At 36.2% G+C, this 22,851-nt stretch overlaps 1 protein-coding gene across 1 annotated transcript in view; it reads left to right on the top strand.

The window, feature by feature from the left end:
• Positions 1-22,851, top strand: part of CCDC171 (coiled-coil domain containing 171) — a 157,398-nt gene that overhangs the window by 58,943 nt on the left and 75,604 nt on the right. Inside the window, 9 exon segments of the mRNA XM_027709201.1 lie at positions 49-138; positions 1,996-2,196; positions 4,064-4,231; positions 6,139-6,327; positions 12,726-13,212; positions 13,924-14,040; positions 18,435-18,643; positions 19,289-19,468; positions 21,076-21,261. Coding sequence (XP_027565002.1) covers positions 49-138; positions 1,996-2,196; positions 4,064-4,231; positions 6,139-6,327; positions 12,726-13,212; positions 13,924-14,040; positions 18,435-18,643; positions 19,289-19,468; positions 21,076-21,261 — 1,827 coding nt within the window.

Raw genomic sequence — 22,851 nt, 5'->3', positions numbered from 1 at the left:
CATGCAACCTTTCTGTAAAAACCTGTTTGACCTCCATATTTTTTACAGTTAGAGAAAATGAAGGCTCTGTGTAAAAAGATAACAAAAGAACTTGAGATATCCGAGGAGAAAGTGTGTACTTTAAGACAAGACCTTAAGGTATGCTTAATGAATTTAGCATAGAATTTTAAAGTTCTCCAAAAATTATCTTTCTGGATTGAAGGTATCTTTCTTATCAGAATAAGTCTCCATATCATTGTGTTCTGTTGAGCAGACTAGTTTACCTTGCAAGCTTGTTAAGCCATGCTGCTTTATGCTGGTTACCACTGTAGACTACACAACTGGTCATTTCAATGACTGTACTTCTGAAGTAACTTGAAATACATTTATCAATTTGTAAAATACTGTTTTGTATTGAAATTGGCATCAGTATTTTTTCTTTTAATGTTTTTCTAAAGAAAAGGGGAATTTAATTACCTCTGTTCATATGAAGGTATATTTTCTTAAAGATATCCATTCCTTTATTAATTTTTTTTCTTTGTGTTTATCAGGTTGATGCATATAATACATAAAGTTGTCTTTAACACCTATACAATATGCAGCCTAAAATTTCTTAGAGTAAAATCTACCTGAGAACTGATAAAAACACTTGAGAATTCTTTTCTTTACTTTCTGAACAAGAATTTTTTTTGTCTCTGTTTTTGGCTGACAGCACTTCTATAATGTCCTGTCTGGTTACATCAATGGCCAAGGGAGTGAGGAGGTCCTGAGGTCATGGTTAAACTTAATCTCCTGACTGGCAGTGTATTGTATTACTGCCAAAATAAAGTGTCTCTGAACCTAGTGTTTTTCAGTCTCTTTTGCTGAGAATATGCTACTTTATGTTTTTATGCAGTGTTTTTCTGCAACATTAATTGAATCTTCATATTAATGGCTACTTGCAGATGGTGTCTTATCATCTGATGTGAACTTTCTTTACTAATTTATGTTTGGAAGACTTAAGACTTCTGCTTCTGTTCCAGCACCTTTGTAAGACACTTAAGATTTCTGCAACCCATTTCAAGTGATATTTGTATTCTTCATGAAAAATCTGAGTTTGCTACACACAGAGAGTGCTGATTTTAATGTAGTATGCCAGTTTCAAATCTCTTTAAATTTTTGGTAATAAAACTGTAGAGATAAGCAAAAGCTAGGTCCGGTCTGAAAACATTTGTGTTAGAAATTTAACATTGCTTTAATATTTTAATATTTTCATGAAGAAGAATAAAAGTCATTATCTAATGAATTGGGAGTATCTTTTCTATTATATTTTCCATATAAGAAGCTATGATTTTGTGAAAAATAAACAATGCTTTCAGTTTGACCTTTTGCAAACTTTAGCAGTGCTGGAAATCCAGTGCTTATAAGAGAGCAAAGCATGTGTATCTGTCCCCTCTGTCTCACAAATATTTTGACTGAAAAGGGGTAGTGTATTAATTTCTTTGTTTACCTGGTGAAATTTGGTGCTGGTAACATAATGATTGTATTTATGACCATTTCTGATTATTAGTTATTTCCCATGGTCAAACCTCCAAAGAGGGTCCTCACATTTTTTTATCATGGCAATAAAAATACAGTGAGGAACAACAACTGTGTTGCTTACAGACTCAGCTGCAACAGATCAGAGATTTATTTAAGAAAATAATGTATGTTTCCACTAGCTCTGAGAGCTTTGCACTCTGCAGAGGATAAGTTGTGCCCCTTCATTCTGCATCTCATTTGTGGGGGTAGAGGGGATTCCAAAGTTCACTGCATCGTGGAGCTTTTACCAGTCAGGGATGCTCATGTTGTCTAGTTACAAGCTGTAGAAGAGGCCTATTGTCAATTTTGGAATTCAGGTATTGAATTAGCCTGGAGTCTTATGAATACATGTGACTATATGGCTTTACTTCCTCAGATGATGACCACTGGACTAAGGTAACATTTCACAGACTAAAAGTCTTATCAGCCTTTTTGTTCCATGCCTCTGTCTCACAGGAAGCTCAAGATACCCTGGCTGATGCCAGTAAAGAGTTAAATAATCTGCACACTAGGTGTGCAGACAGAGAGACTTTAATAGAAACTTTAAGAATGAAACTACAGGATGTACAGCAATGCTGGGAGAAGGAGAAAGTACGTGCCACAGAATCTGAAAATGAAATCCAGAAGCTTACCAGGGCTTACCAGAAGGATATGGAGGTATTACTAGAGACAAGATGACTGTCAAAGAGTCTTTATTTAATCTCAACTTTATACATTTACATACATTAGGTGGTTACTCTTAGTCTTAACAGATTTATCTCTAAAATATGATTTTAAGATACGTATTTTGAAATATGTGTTTAATATCTATGAGATCTCAGGCCATATTAGTTCTCCTTTCTTCTGTATCAGAACTCGTAGCTTAATCATTCCCGCATTTTGAATTTTTGAACAACTGAGTATATTTAAGAGCTACACCTGACAAACAATTTTTTCTTTCTTTCAAACTAAAAGTTAACAAAAATGTTTTACAATTGGAACATAGAGTAGTGTCATTATCATTATTACTGATTCACATATCACTGAGGTAGTTTTGCATGCAGGCCACAAAACCTAGAAATTCTTATTTGTTATCTGTTAGGTCATTGTGGTATGCTATATGAAGGAACGAGTTCACAATATCTTATTTCAGAACTATTATCTCTCTCCTTATATGTATTAAGAAATGTTAATTTTGTTGCTTTTTCCCCCCCAGTAAAGTGGTTCTGTACTAGCAATGGCAATGATGTACTTTTAGTTGTGCATATTGAGCTCATTACTTCCACAGATTTGGACATGGATGCCAACTGAGTGAAAAGGAAACATTCTTTCCATCACTCTTACAGTCTGGTATTTAAATAGGGTCCACATGAAACAGCTGAAATTGTTACACACATCAGATAGTGATTAAAGTGAAGGAAACAAAAGTCTGGCGCTGTTGTAAAGTCTGCATGTCTACAACACTGTAGTTGCATTCAACATGTGTGAATTGATTTAGGGTCTTGGAATCCCGTTTTTTACCCCAATGGATAATTATCATCCTCGTTTTATCACAGCCAAGCAAAAATGTAATGAAGGTGGCACACTGGATTTTCCTTGGGAAATTTGCAGATCTGTTAGAAACAAAGTTTAATTGCAATTTCTTTTTAATTGCATAAAATACCATGAAATAATTGTGAGCAAATGCACCTAAGTGTGATGGAAAGGCCTCAGAAAAACCCTAGTTCCCCATCTCCATTATCCAAATTTCTTAATGTAAAACCTCATCCAAGGCCCCTGAAAAACAATGGGAAATTTACAATAATTTACAACCTTCGTTCTTGTGACTTTTGAGGTACAGTTTTCTATTGTTGTCTTAATCAAAGTTGCTAAGTTGCATATATCTACTAGAAGCATGAAGGCTTTAATTTCTGTTGCATGCTATTGTTGCTAAAGTTTATTTATAACTTGCATCAATTTATTATACTACTGGCTAAAATCAGTGTAAATAAATTAGACATGGCTTGTGGAATGTAACTGATGAAGCTATAAGCCCGTTTTGTCTGGCCATTTAGTCTCATACATGATCCATACAAAAACAGTTTCAAAAAGACTTTAGAGTGATAGTTGTATAAACGGTGTGTTGTGCTGCCAAGCCAATCAGACAATTTTCTGCATGCTGTGCAGATGTTGGAAGTAGGTACAGTTTGAATGTAACTGGAAGTGTTAACATGAATAAATAAATTGCATGTACTAATAGCACGGAATTTTTTATCTGTGTCAGCTCCTGGTTGTGGCCACTGCAGGACTGGTCTTTCTTTATATACGTTATGTCTAATTAGACATAAAGTATAAAAAATAATCAGACAAATTTTGTAAAAACTGTTTTCTTACACTTGCTTCAATATGTATGACTGCAAATATTAGCAATTGAGGAATTTTATAAAAGGTTTGAGAATGAGCTTTGTGGCTTTTTTTCACCTGCTTGTATTACTATCCATATGATGCATGTATTTCGATTCTAACACTGTTCGGGTACAACAGTAAATTTTTCTATTCTTGTCAGGAAAAACTAACCTTCCTCCATAGGTTATACCAGTGTTTGGTAGCAGACTGTGTAGTTATAAAACAACCAGAAGGCATCCTAGATAGATTCTCTTGGTCTGAGCTTTGTGTAGTCTTGCAGGAAAATGTTGATGCCCTGATCTTAGACCTCAGCAGGGCTAATGAGAAGGTAAGTGTCCTTAGGCACCAGCTACCTCTATTAAATTCAGTGACATTTGTCCACATCACAGTATCATTAAAAAGGACTGACATTCATCTTGTTTCAAAAAAGATTTGGACGTTAATAATTCAATACCATTAATTATGGCTTGTCTACAACTCAGTTTGATGCCATTGCTGTGGGCATGTAAATGTGACTGAAGTCGGTATGAAGTCTCTAAGCTCCACTTCCAGTGCAGGACATGCTAATAGTACTAGCCAATATTAGCCACAGGGACCTAATTAAAAGAAAATAAATTAATCTTACTGATGAAGCAATTCAAAGAACTTAGTCATTTACACTAATAAAACAAGTCTTTATTTTACTGTAAAACAGAAACAAAATGCACTTATTCTAGGAATATCATCTTTAAATTATATGTTTATGATTCAGAGGTACTATGCCAATGTATTTTTTCATTTAATTGTAATTTATGGATTATAAAATTTGTATTCAGAAACACAAATAGAAAATACCTATTTTTATAAAACATGTCAGTATTTGTTATAGGGAGAAGCTGTACTTTTCTGAATTATTTTGATGTAAGTAAGTTTTCGTGGCCTTTCTCCACAGAAATCCCTGCATTTCTAGGAAAGAAAATAAGTTTTTAAATAAGTTAAACTGACTTCACAGACTAACATATGCCAGTCTTCAGAATTTCAGTTTGTTTTCTGGCTCCATTGATCAGAAATGGAGCCTAAATGTGGTAGAGTGACTCCAGAACTTGGCTGCCCTGACATTTTGATTTTGAGTCATAGGAAGGGAAAAGCTCTTTTGAACAACTATCATCTTCTGGAATTGTTACCACTCTTTTGGCTCAAGTAAGGTATAGGGCTGGTTATGGTGAATTCTTTTAACTCTGCCCATCATTTAATAAATACCCCAACAGTATTTATTAAATTACTAAAGAGGGATAGGATTAAATCTGGATTATGCAGATTTGATGTACATTTCTATTTTCCTTTTGAAGTAAAAGAGAAAAGGGAATGGAGGAGAAGGGAGTAAACATTGTTGAGAGTGTTTGGGAGTGTTGTGTCATGTTGTTTCTTGCTTTTTAATTTAGTATGGTTATTGATATTGACTGTGAGGTCTTTAGGGCTCTTTTCATGTACTTACTAGCTTTTCAGGGATTTTAAACAGTATTGTTACCTGTGTTGTACCTGCTTTCTTGAGAACAAAATTTTTCTCTTGCATTTCTGTGTGACCTCTTTTGAAGGTATCTTTCTGATATTCCCTAGTAGTAAAAGTGTGTAGGTGTGTGTATTTAAAGATCATTGTTAACTTGATTAATTTCTCCATTTAGTTTGCATGGGAGCTGCAAAGTTATCCACAGAGTGAATCCCTTCACGCTTGTTGAAAACACATCATAAACTAGTGAGCTATTTGTGAGAAAAACATTCTGTACGCTAAAATTTCCTGAAATTCTTTCAATACTTAATAACATCTGGAATGTCTTGGCTTTCCACTAAAACAAAAATTAAATTAAGGACTGTTTTTTTACTTATTATTTGCAATTCTTGCAAACTGCGAAAGGACTGGTATATTCAGATTACTACTTCAGCAGCACAAGATTTAATGCACTTATTTAAAAAAAATACAGGAAGTGTCCAGTTTGAGTTTTCAACAAAAAAAGCACCAAATATCTGCAAGGTTGTATAAGGATGGCAAAACTGAAACCAAATTATTGTTCATTTGTTGCACAATTCAAATAAATAATCTGTCATGAAAGACTTTTACTTAGTTTTAATGAATATGTTGAAGAAATTACAGATTACATTTTCTGCTGGAATAATCTGTGGTTAGATTAATATGTACAATGAAGTAAAAAAGGTGTTTGGATAGGTAAAAGAATTTCTTTTTAAATGCTTGTCACACAGATATCTCACCTAGAATATGTTTGTAAGAACAAGTCCAATACTATGAAGAATCTTCGGCAGAGCCAGGAAGATGCTTTTAGCAAAATGGCTGAACAGATGAAAACACAGGCAAGCTGTTGGCAGAAAGAAAAAAGGTATCTGGAACAGCAGTACTCAGGTCTCCTTGGGGAAGTTCATGCAAGGGCACAGGTATGGTGCTGTGAACTTCTGATTTTTTTTTTCTTGTAAATATTTAATGGATTATTTCAGTAGTTCAAGCCCCTAACCAGTTTAAGGTTGTTTAAAATTAAAAAAAAAAAAACCAAAACCCAAAACCCTGTATATTAACTTCATTTATAATAAGAAATAAATAACTTTGTTAAAACACTCCAGGATTGAACTGCCTAATTTTGCCTACAACTGCTAGGGATTCTTTTTTTTTTTTTGAGAATGTTAAGGCTGCAAGATTGAACTTACTTTAGAATTATATAGGGCAGCAGTTATTTTTTCAGTGTCATGCTTTGCAAAGACTGTGTAGAGTAACAGTAATGTCGTGTCATTGGGGGATAAATTTAGGTATATACATTCTGACCCTAAGAAGCAATTAGCAGTTACAGTGGTAGATTTCAATGCTGTTGAAGGACTCTGTTACGAAAGGAAAAAAAAGCTGAAAAAGTGTAAGAAGTGTAAAACTGTGGTCACTGATTATTAGAAAGGTTAATTGCAATCTAGAATGTTCGCTGTTATTCTACAACCACTGATCACTATATTTTCAATCACATTCCTTTACATGTGTTTCGATTAAAAGTGTTGTGAAATAGAAGAAATAATTATTTGTGACTGCCATCTGAAACTTACTTCATCAGAATAATACTGTATTTGTCTCAGATTTTAGGCTTGGAAGTCTTTCAATGGTAATTTCGTAGGAATGAGTTATAATCTTGTAGATACTATTTGCTTGATATTTACATTTTACATCAGAAATTGGCAATGCTAAAAATGTCCCTGTGCGTGGAATAAGTGGCATCCAGATTTATATTGAACTTCACCTGTAGTTTCCTTTAATGAAATCATTGCCAACAAAAAGAATAGTGAATGGAGGAAGCTTAATTTTAATTTTAAATATGAGATTTCCTTCCTAAAGAAAACGTGGATTTATGCAATAAAGATAAGATCTGAGTCATCTCTTTCAGAACTCTAGTGTTTTGTGAAAAATCAGTGCTGTGCAATTTAGTGTGCCATTCCTTGGCATGGTGCTGAACCTGCCAGTCTTCCCAGCTGAATTGTCTAGGCAGCATGGAGAGCGTGTACTGAAAATGTGTCTCTCTTTTGTGGAGCACACATTAAGCATGTCTTTTGGAAAAAACCTTTACCTATCAACTTGCTGTACAGGACTACTGAGTTTCTAAAAGGGAATTGTTTTCCCTTAGAAAAGTCTGGGCATGTTTTCTAACACAGCTGGAGTAGTGCAAACTGGTAGTGTGTAATCTAGGTAGTGCAATCTCTGTATACACTTAGGTGATTCAAAAATCTCTTTTCCATCCCATGTTCCAGTTTGTCTTCTTTACCATTCAGTGTTAAACTATCAAGAAGACAGATTTCTAATTTATGACTGACTTTGGATTTGCAAATACTAAATTAAGACTTTCCCTCCCTGGGATCCATGGAGCTTGATACATTCCAAGTGCTGCCTCACACAGAGGGCAGCTCCACCACCTGTGCCTTCCTGGTCTGTCTCTCCTAAACAATATGTAGCCTCCTAAACAATATGTAGCCCTTCATAACAACATTTCAGTCACGTGAGCCATCCCAGCACATCTCTGTAATTGCAATGAGACTCAAAGCCCTGTGGCTGCACGAAGATCTCTTGTTCCTCCTGTTTGATCCCCATACTGTGTGCATTGGTGTTTAAGAACTTTATAGAAGTATTTGATTATGTCGATATCCCAGTGGGTGTGCAGAGGGACACCCCTAAGTCCTGTCTTGTGGTTACATCTTTGGGTGTTTGTACTCACTGGAGGTATCCCCTTGTCATGGTTTTAGAGCCCAAAATCCAATTCCTGATTCTTAGCCCCCCTCCCACATCTCAACCCAATGGGTTTTCCAGACAAAAACACAAGACTCAAAATGGGGGGTAAAGGAATATATTACAGTGACTGTACACATAAATAAATAGTATAATACATTACATACAATCTTAACTCTATCTCTACCATGACAATATAATATTTACAATGGGCCAAATCTCTTCTCCCTTCCAAATAAAAGTCCAGGAGGGAAGAAGAAGAAAAGACCCCTTCCAGTCTCTGAGCAGCAGTTCTCTCTAGAGCAGCAGTGTCTCTCTCTGTGTCTTTCATGAAGCAGCAGTCGTTGGACTTTTGCCAATACACACGAGGGAGTCTTCAAGTCTCTCTCGGCCCCTCAACGCAAACGAAGGGTCTTTCTGTGGGCTGCGTTACCCCAGACAAAGGTTGCTCCACCACGGTCATATCGACGAAGTGCAGAAGCCTTCGTGACGGTCTGGTATCTTCAGGGGACTCAAGCCCCTTGCAGAGCTTCTGTGCTCTGCCTCAAGATGGCTGCTAGCTTCTCTGAAGCTGCAGCGAGGGGGGGGGCCCAAGGTCACCCCCTCCACACATTCCTTTGGCCGTCCTGGCTCAGCTCTCAGGACAGTCTGAGCTTCTTAAGCTCCTCTCTGCAGTGCATACTGCACTCCAAGACTCTTTCAAGTGAGTCTGATCATCCTCCTCTCTCTTAGAGGAGTCTCCAGGGAGTTTGGGGAGTTTTGGTTGTTCAGTTCTTACCCAAACCCTCTCTCTGTCTCTCTCCATCAGAGATCTCTGTGTCTTCCTGCTCAGCAGCTCTGCTACTTACTCTTATCTGCTTGGCTCTTTGCCACTGCTCTTCGGACGCTGGTGTCTCTGCTGCTGCTCTGTCTGCCCACTCTTGGTGGAGAAAACTCCTTCAGCTTCTCAAGTCACAGATCTCAGTCCAGTCTGACACTGTTTCTGAGTTTCTATGACCCCAGCTGGGGGCTGGGGGGGGGCAGAGCCCCCAGGGGCTCCCGCCCCGGCTCCTCGTGGCTCTACAACATGGCCACTTCTTCTTCTAACAACAAGTACAACTTCTTCTTTTCCGGTCTAGAGATATGTTTATATTTTGCAGGAGCACTGATTGGGTCAAACCCCAAGGGTCACCACCCCCTGGGGGTTACCACTTTCTTAGTTTCAGGGGGAAAACCTGGTTCAAACCACTACACCCCTCTTAAGCCTCCTTTTGCTTTTTGGGTGGTCACTGTAGTTTTCATCTTCCCACACCTTATGTCTGTTGAGCCTGGCTCTATCCCCATCCCTCTTCAAATCTAGTTTAAAGTACTCTCAATGAACCCTGCTGGCTTCTCAGCTAAGATTCTTTTTCCGCTTTGAGACAAGAGGATCTCATTTGTTGTCAGCAGACTCGGTGTCATATAAACTGACCTATGTCCAAAAACCCCCAAATTCTGGTGGTAACTCCAGTCTTGAATCACACCTGTGAATCACACAGGTGTTCATCTGTGTGATTTTCCTGTTTCTTGCCCCATCATTCCCTGAAACTGTGGGACAGAAGAGAACACAATATGTGGTCCAGATCCATTGACCAGTTGTCCCAAGGCCCTGAGATCCCTCTTGATCATCTGCAGCCTTTTTATTGGGACTTTGTTGCTACCCACTTGGAAAACCAGTAATTGGTAATAATAAGTGGGCTGTAGCAGGCTGGAAAGTTTGTTGTGATGTCTCTTACCCAGGCCACAGGGAGGCAACACACCTCCCAGTGGGTTGGGTCTGGCTGGCATACTGGGCCCTCCGTTTCTCTCAAAACAATTGCTACTACTTTTCTTTTTTTCTAATTGAGGAGGTCATGATGGGGGAGGTAGGCTGCCCTGCCCTAGATGATCTGTCCAATCCAGATGGACTCTCATTCATGTTCTCATTTCCCTGGTTCTAAGATTCCAGGGTCTCATGCCTGTTGTATAAGGGCACCCGGGAAGGTGAGGTAGTTTGGGAGGGGATTCACCTGCCACCCCAAGCAGAAACCTGTTTCCAGTCACCTCAGTCTCTAAGGTCCCCTCCTTCTGCCTGGTGTTGAGAGGGTGGGGATCCATTGCTTCATATGAAGTGGACAGTTGGTGCATTTGTCTAAGGCATGGTAGAGTGTGGCTCCACCACTCCATCTCTTCTTCCGAGTTTCTAATACTTCTTGTTCTTTCTACTCCATCTTTCAACTCTGCCATTAGGCCAAGCAGATCATTGACCTGATCGCATTTCACATAGCTGTTCTCTCTGCTGCCCTCTGAGAGCAGCGCCAGGCTGTGGCATTTCCTGCAGCCTCTGACCTGGACCCCTGCATGGTTTCATGCTCTGTCTGGGTCACACTGTCCTTTGTGGTGTGTGCACAGGAAGCAACTTTTGTCCTAGTGGGCAGTGCACCTGAGCTCTCTCGGGGAGGGTGATGATCACCAACTGAGCTAAGTGCTTGAGTTGGCAGCACCTCAGTGCCCTTCCTGCTTGCCCTACCTGCGCAAATGGCATCATGGTGCCCTGGCTGACGTCCCATGCCCTGTTTGCCTGCTCTGTTCATTGTTCTTCTGGTTGCTTGCCCTCCCTGGGGGACAGCTTTAGTACATGTGGGGTAGGCACTGTCTTTGTGCTGCCAGCCATGCTGAGTCAGAGCTGCAAAAGGATAACCTTTCTATGTCCCTGTGTCATCTTATTTCTAGTTTCCAGTTCTGTTTCCGTGCCAGAATAAAGGGTAAGGGCACAATAAGAAGTAATATAAAGTAGTTTTGCTAGTAGCACCTGATTTTTGTTAAGATTTCTTGGAATCAGTGAAGCTCTGCAACCCAGTGAGGTGCCCGTCAAAGCTCAAACACCAAAGGAAAACAGCTTGCCAATGTTTAGGAAGAGAAGTATGTGTCCTTTTCAAAACCTGTGCTTTTAAGCTTTAAAGAAAACACTAGAAACAGTGTGTTTTAAGACAAAAGGAATTATTAGCCAATAAAAGCAAGAAGGTGTATTTTCCTACAAAACTTTTACATTTCTGAAGTCAGAGATTGTCTTATTTACTTTTGCATATTACCATATGACCATAAGCACAAAAACAAGCATTAATTAGCCAGAGCACTGAATGTTGGTATTGCTCCAAAGAGCCCTGCAGGGATCACAGTTTGTTTACTTAGATATTGGCGTTTCACCTGTGATGGCCAGAAACCTAAGATATTTTCTAAATTCGGCTTGCCTTTTCTGTTCCTTCCAGTCATGCTATCAGGGTTTTTTATCTATAAAAATCAAACACTGTAAATAATGCAGTAGCACTGAAAGTATTGTACATGTTCATACTTAATTTTAGCATTAAGTGACATATGTGGCCTGTAAATTGCATTTTGAAATTAGTAGATCTTTTAGTGGCCTACTCTATTTTTGTATCACTTTAAGTATTTTAATAGCACTACAAATTGTTTCACTCCTAAAAAACTGCTAAAATATTTATTTGGTCAAAGACATTTTGAACTGACATTTTGACTAAGATATAGTGTAGAGGCTTCCATTTTCATTCTAGAGATAGCTGTATATTTTTTTAATCCTGTTGTGCTTGCAGGATGGAGGAGGGAAAAGAAACTAGGGTACCGCCCTCATCACTTGCTTGGAACATGTAGCAAGTAGAACACATGGGAATGTGACTGGATGATATCGTTTTACTTCTCTTTTGACCACTGCTAGCAGGAATAATATTACACCATTTTAACAAAAATATCTGTAGCTCTAAGAGACATATCTGAAACTTAGCATAATCCTCAGTTTTCTTCATTATATGGGCTTGTCGTTCCATCCATGTTTTCCTTTTTGTGACCATGGATTGTAAATGGAGCATACACATTTAATTTGATCTTGTGGGTTCTTTGTGAACAATGCCTAAAGTTTATTACCTCCTAATACCGGTGGATCCTGTTTAACTGTAGTCACCTTCCCAATCACAAAGGGCTCTCATGCATCAAGAAGCCAGTCTAAGTCTCTGAAGTGACTTAGAGCTCTCGGCATAGTGTCTTGATTCCTTTACAGGAACTGCAATCTGCATAATCTAACCTTAGTCCTGGCATTCCGTGACTTGTTAGCATCTTCATTTTGCTACACCAGTTTGATAAGTCTCCCTCTTTCCCTGTTTCAGGGCATATAGAGGAAAATAAAAAATGTTCTGTAACTTAGAAAAACTGTGATGACACTAGTCAAAATAAAAATATCTGTATTACACTGTTCCTTTGAAAACCCAATTCTTTATGAGACATAATTAATCTGTGAATATATAAGTAGGGGGTTGATTACAAAGTAATTAAGAGATCACCTTTACTTCCCCTTTTCCAGCTGCTGCCAATCTGTCAAGGTTTATATTCCAGAGTCTTCCTTATTTTTTTTCTCTCCCTTACACTAACTTTCTTTCTGCTTTGTTGAGCAATGTTCTTTCTGAAATTGGAGGGCATAATTGCTAACTGTTAATGATTTTGTTGCTTAAAAAAAAATCTGTTGTTAATATTTCTTCTGGCTTTGTTTGTTTGGTTTTTTTCCGTTTTATCCCAGGAATACCACGAAACAGCAGAGAAAAATAAGGAAAAAGTGTGTGTCCTTGAAAAAAGTCAGGAGAAATTGGCCCTTGAAAATGTTTCTGTGGAAAATACGTTAACACAGTTTCAGAAGGAGCATTCATCTCTCTTGGCAGCCTGTGCGCTATTGGCAGGTGCCCTGTATCCTCTCTATGGCCAATTGTGTGCTATGTCTTCCCAAAGAGACCTTCTCCAGGATCAGGTCAACGTTTATGAATTAGTGAACCAGAAGATTAGGACCCTAGTTCATGCTCTATCTGATGGTGAAGAAAACAGTCAAAATGAAGTAAAAATAAAGAAAAGAAAATTCCAAGGCCTGATTTATGTATTCCGAAGAGCTGTGATTGCAGTTTTGGCAGCTAAGAGACTTAAAGTTTTAGCCCAATCTTCTAGTTCCCTCTTCACCTGGACAAATGGCTTAAAAGAAGGCATTGGAATTCGAGTTTGTGTAGGAGAATCTAAAGGCAAGCATAATCTATCAAGTATTCATGGTTAGAGAATAACATATAGTAATATTACTATTAATGGAGTGTGAAGACAAATTTAATGACATTTTGACAAATGTAATTTCTGGATTTGTGATTTTTAGATTACTTGACAAATGGAATTTCCTCTAAAAGGAAATGCTTAGGCCGTTAAACATTGCAAATAAAGTTGCAACTACAGACATGAAGTCACACTGTTTGATATCCTTGATATTTGTGTTATGGATTTCAGAACTAGGTACATCTCCTCTATGTGGTAAATGTCTTGAAATGTTCCTACATTATTAATCATCAGCATATTTTTTGAAAAGGTATATTTTCTTTTTAATAACTTTTAATGTTTATTTCTTACTGAAAAATACAAAAAAATTGCTTACTGACTCAGGTAAAGTACTAGTGTAGGATTTCTAAATTTTCTTTAGAGATTATGTACTCTTTTTGTCACTTTCTGTTACCAAACCAGCTCATGTTTCCCCCTACAAGGAAAAATGGCATAAAAAATGTTTTCCAAACTAGAAACTATGGTTTTAGTAGTTCTGGAAGCATATTTAATACAGCCTAAATTGTTCTGAAAGAAGAATTAGTCTTTCCCTTATGTACTTAGTCAATGTCTGAAAAAGCTGGGGAGAGTAGTGTGCCTTATCTAAGTTATTCAGTTATAATGTTGCTAGGTACAATTCTGTTTCACAGGTTGTGAAGAGGAAGAGCTTAACTGTGTTGAAGAACTCAGCTGGTTTACTAGTTCTAACCTCCTTGCTGCGATAATCGGTTCTGTCACTGAGCTGCAGGATGTTATTAACAAACCAGGTAATTTTAAAAGTATATTCTTGTAGTAGAAGATTAAAAAACATCGTTTGCATCTTTAGGGTTTTACCTAAACTATTCTGGATCAAATCTCCTGAGACTTATAGTGTTGGAACAGATTAATTTTCTTTAATTGGTGATATCATACTTTATCCTTTTGGTATGTAGAGTCATGGGAACAGAAGGCTGAAGAGTGCTTTTAGAAGTGTGTAAACAGTCTCAATTGACACAGTCCTTATTTTATGTCTCTATTGCGTTACCTCTCTAAGTTTATTTTTAATTAGATTTGTGTCTATATTCCCTAATTTTCTCAGTCTGTCTTTGTATAGAATTCTACTGTGCCTATGGAAAATTGCAGTATCAGTTTCTGGAAATGTCACCTTACAATTCCCAGCTGTTAACTATTTTTCTTAATTTATTTGCACTGAGAACTGATGTAAGGTTTTACTTGGTTCATCTGCATTGCTGCCATCCTTAGTTCTCTGGTAACTTGTAGTTTTAAAGTACCAACATTACTGTCACAGAATAAAGGATATTAAAGGAGGGGTAATTTATATGAATAAAGGGAAATAGTATAATAGAGGGAAGGTGATTCATTTCCCAGAAGCCTAGACAGTAAACTGGTACTAGAAGACTGCCATTGAATCAAAAGTGTTTTGATTCAATTTCAGGTGCTCTCTTTGATCATTCTGTTCTCAGTAACTTAAATTTACATCCTTACAAAGCAAAATTTGAACCCTGTTTCAGAATATTTACAGGGTTTGTCATGCAAATGTGCCTGTGTATAGAGTGTTGTGTAGGAACAGCAAATTGAAAAAGAATCAAGACAAACTCATCAGCAGCACAGATGTGCTGAAGTGACTAGTTAGAATACCCTAAACATCATGATATTTTGCCAATTGGAAGTATATGAGAATTCTGGTGGGCTCAATTTACTAGATATCTCTGCACTCAACAGAGGCTTGATTTTTGAGAATTAGGAAAAGCCAAGCTGAGAATGTTATGGCCACAGTCAGTTTGGTGATTCTTTCATATCTTATCTCTATTTAAAGTTATTTGCACAGAACCTCAGGCTCTAACTGCTTGTGTATTACTTGGAGTTCTGTTCCTCCTGAGATCAAAAGTCTCCCAGGAATCTTTGGTTCAAAAAATAGTAATAAATAATTTAAAGTTTGACATGAAATTTCCAGAAGTACTGGAGTAATTAGGCTCTGAAGGAATATATTAGAATGAAAGCTTCCACACTTAGAAAATTATTTTATGTTCTATAAGTGATATTTTAAGTAGGACTTAAACCTTCAGACTGACATAAAAGAATTTGGAATTTTTTAAAACTGTGAATAGGCAATCGGAGAGGCATATGGTCTCTTCAGATCTTTAAATAATGACAGTTCCAGATTAGGCTGCACATCACAGGACAAAGTAGGTACAGGAAGGTGCTATCTGTATCGACAAGATGGAATGGTTCAGTGTCTTAAAAATTATGTTTAAAGATGCCTAGATTCTGAGGAGGCATTTGAGGCAGTTGAAAAAAACCAAATCCAGATCACTCAGATAATACTGGAACATTTAGGCTTGTGCGCCCTGGTGATTCGAGTCACATTTCTTGATCTTTTAACTTTTAAATATGTGGTTTTGGTTTGATATTGATGTTCACTTCCCTGCATAGTGTTTGTTAGTTTGGTTCTCATTCTAACATGTCTCGGAATGATCTCTTAGCTTCAATTTCGATACAAGTTCATTACAGTGTTGGAGTTTTCTGGTTTTAATTTGGTTTTTTGTAAGGTTAATTTTCTAGGTTTGTTAGAACAGCATCTGTACTGTGGTAAACCAGAGAAAGTAAAGGCCAAGCTTTTTCAATACATATCGTCAACTGTTACATATACAAAACTTTTGAAGCTTGACATGAACATTTTAGTCTTTCATAGTACTAAGTTAATCTTGCTGACTGTTCAATTTGACCAAAACAGAGTAAACAAGAATTGTTTTTTCATGTCAGTGAAGTAAGATTTGACACTTTTCATTGTCTTTTTCTTTATTTATTTTATATGACCTAATTACTCTTTGCGATATACATTTATTTGTGTTAATTAATTCTGATACTCATCATAAGGTACGTAATTTAATGGTTTTATTGTAATTCCTTTTTCCTTCATGGCAAGTACGTAAAATGTATATATTTAAACAGTGTATTCTCTTCCCAATTATTATGGATACAGTTCCTTGTGGAATTGTATTAACTTCTCATTTTGTCTTTCAAAGCCGTCAGTAACTTACTTCAGCATATTTCTGTGTATTTACTCCAAGCTACTCTTCATTAAAAAAATAGAGGAGATAAAGATTAGTCCCTATCCCAAGAAGGTACCTTAAGTTGTGGATGCTGAACTCTACTGAATAGTGGAAATCCTGATTGTGAAGTAGAATGATCATTTCAAATTGCTACTACACAGCTGTATGAACTGTTATTTTAAATTTAAGTTAAAGGTGAGATTCTAGCCATAGGGAAAGGGGCTGCCATGCTAGGTGCTGCACATATGGAGAAATACTGTGTTTTCTGACAGGTAGACAATCTTATAAACTGAGATAGCAAGTGGAAATACTAGGAAAAATGAAGGAACAGGAGCTCATTGATGATGTCCTTGTTTTGATAATTATCAAAAATCATGGCAGAGTTTTTTACATGGAAAGCCATATAAATGTTCTACTTTTGATTTTAGGTTAGTTTCATTAAACATTCAAACTAGTGAATGTATCATGACTGGAGTAAAGAGATGGTCTTTGAAGGTGACTGACAACTATTACAGGATAATCTGTGATAAGAGTTGAATTGAGGAAGGCAGGTTTTTCTTTTTTGTGATCAGTAGTAGAGAACCATAAGCATAAGGAAAAGAGAGGACTCTTGGCCAGCGTAGACAGAGCATTACAATATCAGGTTTTTTTCTGGGTATGAAAAGAATGTTTTTTTTTTTATTTCAAAGGATGTATTGTTAGTTGAAGTGCAAGATAAAAATGCCTCATAAGATTTTTAACTTTAAAGATGAATAGGAAGAATGCTATCATAGTCATGAAGAAAAGACAGATCTACTAGTAGCTGGGTTTATAGAAAATGTGTATTCAAAAATGATACTCCATTTGAGCACTGGAATCATTGGAATGGTGGTATTTCAAAACCAAGCAGGAGAATGGCTCTAAAAATGGAATATTTGACTTTATCAAGTGCTTTTCTTTTTGTTATTTGCTTATAGATAAATTTCACCTTGTGTAAATGATCTTTATGGTGAAAATTGTAATATAAAAATATTAATAAACATGTTTTTGTGCTTTTAATCTTCGACTTTTTTTCTTTACAATCTTTAAAAAAAACTTTTTTAACTTAAGCTGTGGTTATTTTTTTCTGCTTATAATCTTAAGTAAATACTTTAGTTCACTGCAGCAACAGGAGATCTGCTGTACTACTGAATGTAAATAAGCTCTTCCATGCTTGTCATCTTACACTGATAGTATCATAAGACAAGTAATGACAGATTAAGACCTGTCTAGCTGAGGGAAAACTAAATTACAAGACTTTTATTAAGGCATAAATAAACCTATTAACTGTTATCTGGAATACCAATTAGTGGAAGGAGCACTGACAATTTTATTTATCAACATTAAACACAATTATTAATTACAGACCTGACGAATCTAGCAGTAAGCAGGACATGTTGGGTGTGCTGGGGCCTTAAGTCCATTATATGAGAAGGATGATTACCAAAATCCTATGGGAAAATAAGTAATTGTAGCTGTAAAATTTTAATTGCCTTGGAATAAGGTAAATTATATTCTCTTGTCTCAGAATATAAATAGTACGGTGTTAAGGTACCAAGCCTCACTAATTTTGAACAGCAAATGACTTAGACATCTGTAGAGGGGAGGGAAGAGGAGCCCGGAAACCCTCAGAAATTTGCATTGTAAATATTGCGATAAAGTGATTTACTATGTGTTATCGCATCTGACTTACTTCACCTGACTTGCATTTGCATGCATTCGTCTTGCATGTTTTCTGAATTACAAAATTAGAACACCAAAGAAAGTCTTAAGAAAGTATAGTATTGGAGAAGAACATGGTAACAACTGGAAAAATAGTCTTTGGCAAATGAATCCTATTCTTTAGAATCCTTTTCTACCCTTCCATTCAAACAGTGATAAGAGTAGAATTTTCATTGCTAAATACACAATTTGTCCTATGTCTCTCTGAGATATTCCTGTGAACTCAGTCTTCCAATCTTTAATAGAAATTTCCTACTGAATATTTTAAAGATGTTATTTGTTGTTGCTTTTTTTTCACTGAAAGGAACTGAAATTAATAACCTACTTGATGTTTCTTTTTTGTTTGTTTGTTTGTTTGTTTTTTTAAGATACGAAGTTACTTGTAAGTGCAGCCAGGAACTCCTTTTCAAAACTTATGGACAAGCTGAATGTAATAATGGAGACAGTTCCATTAGACCACAGCAAGTGCATTATTTGTCTGGAGAAAGACTCTTTGGTACGCAGTCTGGCTCATGGACTTCACAAAATAAATACCCGGGCCCTGGAAGCTGGATTGTGGGACAGACTATCCAGTATGGTATGCATATTTATAGTGCTACTTCACGTAAGCAGTAGATTCATAAAAAGTCTTATGATGAAGCTGCCTTGATAGTACCATTAATTTCGTTTCAGACTGTTTATGAGTCTGTTACATTGAAGTCAACTATTAGAAGCTGATTCGTAACACCCAGTAGAAGCATTAGGGCATGGATAGTTCTTTTATTTTATTGTCAAAGAATTTTAAGAAAAGATTTGATGTATACAAGAAATTTTTTTTAAAAGTTCTATCAAAATTATATTTGCTTTATAAGAACAAACTGGCTTGTGGCTTTCGGTGAATGTTAAGGTTCTTTTTTTTCTTTTCTATTTTCTCCTGCTTGGTGTTCTGTCTTTCAGTAAAGATAACCTTCTTCCTTTTAACCAAAATGAAAGGATAAACTTTCTCAAATAATCAGTCTTTTATTTGGGCCGTATATGAAAATGGTACTTCCTTGAAAACAGAATTTTCAGTAACCCCCAAGAGTAGGTGATACAGATTCACATTTTTACACTCAGATGTGTCTTTTAGAGATGGAGGACAAGATGAGAGCTTTGTCTACTTTGCTTGGGTATTATATGTGATTTATTTTATTGCTAAAATACATGGTACATAGTACATTAATTTATTTCTGATTACTCACAGAAAAACATAGAATCCTTGCAGAAGCAAATATTTGAATTTACACAAAGACTTCATACAGCAGAGGTGGAACGCCACTCACTGCGTCTACAACTTGCAGAATTCAAATGGGATTTCAGTGAGATGAAGAAAGAAGCTGACAAAACCCAGGACCTGCAAGAGCAATTAAATATGCTTAAGCAAGTAGGTATATTTGATTTAGAGGAGACTGCTTATAAGAAATCCTCCTTTTTACACTTTTTTTTTGGGGGGGAGTATGTGTTCTTTTGAAAAACAAATATAAAATCATTCTCCTAGTAAAAGAATTTTCCAGAAAACTTTCCTAATAAATATCACTGAACTGGAAGTCAGGTGTATTCAGAAATATCTCTCCTCCATAAGATTTCTTTTTGATTTGTACAATGAAGTATTCTGTGTAAATTACATGTTTGGTTTTCAGCAACCCAGGTTTTCTTCCATATGTTTGAAATGTTGATGTGATTTATATACCCAAAAAGGATTTTTAGATTTCACTTCAACAGAGTAAAGTCAGCTGGAATGAGGGTATTCAGTAAGTACGTTCATGAGAAGTTTATAAACTTTGCATGGATATTGCTGAATGTTATGATAGACATTTTGCTGTATCTTTGACTCTGGTTTGTATCCTAAGCTAGTCAATACAAATTTTAGTGTGCCAAATTCCTCTGACTCTTCACTATCACTGATGACTTTCCTTATGGGTTCACTAACCTGTAAATAGCACTGATGACAGGAGTGAGAAGACACAACAAAAAGGTTCCTTAACTGCTTGAAATCACAGTATAGAGAGAAATGGATGCGGTGACTGAGGGATTGATGCCATGTGGTGGGTTGTCAGTTTGATCCCTGTCATACTTTTGGAACTGTGCCTTCAATCCATGGAGAGAAAGAAACTTGTCTTGCTTTAGCATGCTGGAGGTTCACGAAGCACCTTTCCTACTAAGCATATTTTCTTCAGTTCAAAACTGAACTCCCATTGGAGCTATTTGAGAAGGTGAATGGATAAGGATTCTTATACATGCTCTACAGGTGCACAGTACAACTGAAACAGTTGTATCCCAGAATAGTCAGCATTTTCTGTAGCTGTGCCCAACGTTGATACTGAAGTCTAGTTGGTAGAACCATCAATGTATCCCAATCAAAACACTTCCAAACAGAGAATATTTAACAGTTTATGTCACATCCATTCTCTTACCTGTTCCTAGCTGGTAAAATGTTGTGGGTTTTTTTTTCAAACAAACAAGATTATATCCAGTCATCTTCAGTTTTGCTCGTAATGGGTTTTATTTCTTACAGTTCTAGGATAGTTAGAGAAAATTGTCACAGTTTAGGTTTTCATTTAAGTGTGGACAACAATTTTCTTTAGAGAACTATTTCATCTTTCTGGAGCATTTCTGGGAGGGGAGAAAGAGTCCAGGAAGATGTTTACAAGAGTTAACAAAATATGCACTAAAATGTGGGACATTGATCTGCATATTTCCTTTGAAATATTGTTTCTTTACAACCTAGAGTACTAATTTGAATGGAATCATGAATGCATACTGTTACAGTAGCCTGAATGCTGTTTTCAAAAAATACAGTGAATATAGTTGTCTGCCCTGTTATTGCCTCGTGGTCTGTCTTTCAGTTAAAAAACCTAACCTAAATAATAATAATCTTTAGCATGCTTTTGTTTTAGAATTTGATATGTTTGCAAGTGGAACTTAGAAAGTCAAGCATGTATACAAGTGAACATAGTTACACGATCAAACACAATTTATTTCTCTTAACAGAAATTGATCACCCATGACAAGTTTGAAAGTGTATGTGAAGAATTAAATAATGCATTGTATCGGGAGCATCAGGCACAATTGCTTTTGAATGAACAAGCACAACAGCTACAGGAGTTAAATAATAAACTAGAATTGCACTCCAGTGAAGAGGCAGATAAAACCCAAGTGTTAAGTGAATCTGTAAAGGTAAGATGAATATTCATCTGAATTAGACACCCGAAATTTACCTTTTGGTAAATAAACCAAATGTTACAGTTCTTGTGCAAATAAAATTATAGGAGTAAATGCGCACATACTACTTAGTCCATTGGAATTTTAGAGTACTCAGAAAACACTTTCAAAATTAGAGTACTCAGAAAACACTTTCAAAATGATACTTAAAGGTATAATATCACTTTTCTGCTTTTGGAACTGAGCGTATGCCAATATATGTAATCTGTGAAGTGTCTGAAATTTACAGGAGACATAAGAGACAGCAATTCTAGCTATCATGAGGTGTTTGCAATTCATAGGAAAAATTAATGAAGAAATACAGGGTTAGCTTGATTTTTGATAGAGTTCATAATAGTATTTAAAACCTGAATTAGCCGTTTCCTCAATATAATCTCAGAGTAGAGAATGCATTTGTCCGTTTGGAATATGCTAGGTGACAATAAAGAGAAATCATTTTTCATCAGGATTTAGAATTTTCTGCAGACATAATGAGTAATGAGGGAAAAGATGTTGTTATCAGAATCTCTGATAGCAAATGAAGGAACAGGGAGAATATTAGAGGTTTGAAACCAGCTGGACATGTAACATGGGAAGAGAAGAAACTTTGTGATATCAAGCCAATATCTGGTGACCTAAGCTCTGCAGCTTTATTTATTTTTTATTTAAAGCAAGCTTTGCTGCTTGCGTCTGCTCTTCATCCTTACCACTGTCTTTCCATCTCCCAGTATTCTTCTGTGAATTGACAGTTGAGCAAATAAGACTACTTCACCCATATTTTGAGAAATAGAAGAACTTGTGATTCTGAGGAAGATTTAGGGAGGAAGTAATAAGAAATGTCAAGAAGCAGAAGGAGAACAAAAAAAAATTCAAGCTATGACACTAGTAGAAATCTCATAAACCACTGTTGAGAATATAGCAATAAAAATGGGTGTAAAGGAGGGTGACTTGCAGCAGAGTTGAGATTTGAGGTGATACACAGTGGAAGATGCTGAAGGATGTTAAATTTATTAAGGACGGTTTTCATTAGTGGTATTATTATTAAAAATGCCTTACCTCATGAAAGACAGTGACATTTCCTATTTACCAGTTGGGTTTTGTGGCTTTTTTTCTCTCTCATCTAACTTTAGGTGTTTCATTTCAATGGAAGAATAAAGTTGTTTAATGTTTTACATTAGGTTGCTTTTTAATATTGTTGCTATTTGTTTCTGATATAACTGCAGTATATATAAGGCATTAGTCTTGTATTTCTCAAAGAAATCAAACACTTGATGCAAGATTTTTTAAGTGGATACTAGTATCAAACAGAAAGGAAGGAATAGAAGACAGATACTGTTTGAAATCTTTATTGCAGTCTACTGTTTACATTAACACGTGATATTTCACCATGTTTTACTTCATCTGAAATACATCTTTTCAGTTGTTCAGAGTAAATGAAACAAGAAGTCAATTGTAGGCAATTAAAATATAGTATGAAGTTTTAAACAACTATATTACATAGATTATTGGATATTGAATTAGATTTTGCAGATTCTGTTTCTTATTAATTAAAGGCTAGTTATAAAC

The sequence above is a fragment of the Neopelma chrysocephalum genome, unplaced genomic scaffold (genome assembly GCF_003984885.1).
Source record: "Neopelma chrysocephalum unplaced genomic scaffold, ASM398488v2 Primary Assembly neopelma1_96710, whole genome shotgun sequence".
In the NCBI taxonomy this organism is placed as follows: domain Eukaryota; kingdom Metazoa; phylum Chordata; class Aves; order Passeriformes; family Pipridae; genus Neopelma; species Neopelma chrysocephalum.
This window is presented reverse-complemented; position numbering and strand designations above follow the sequence as displayed.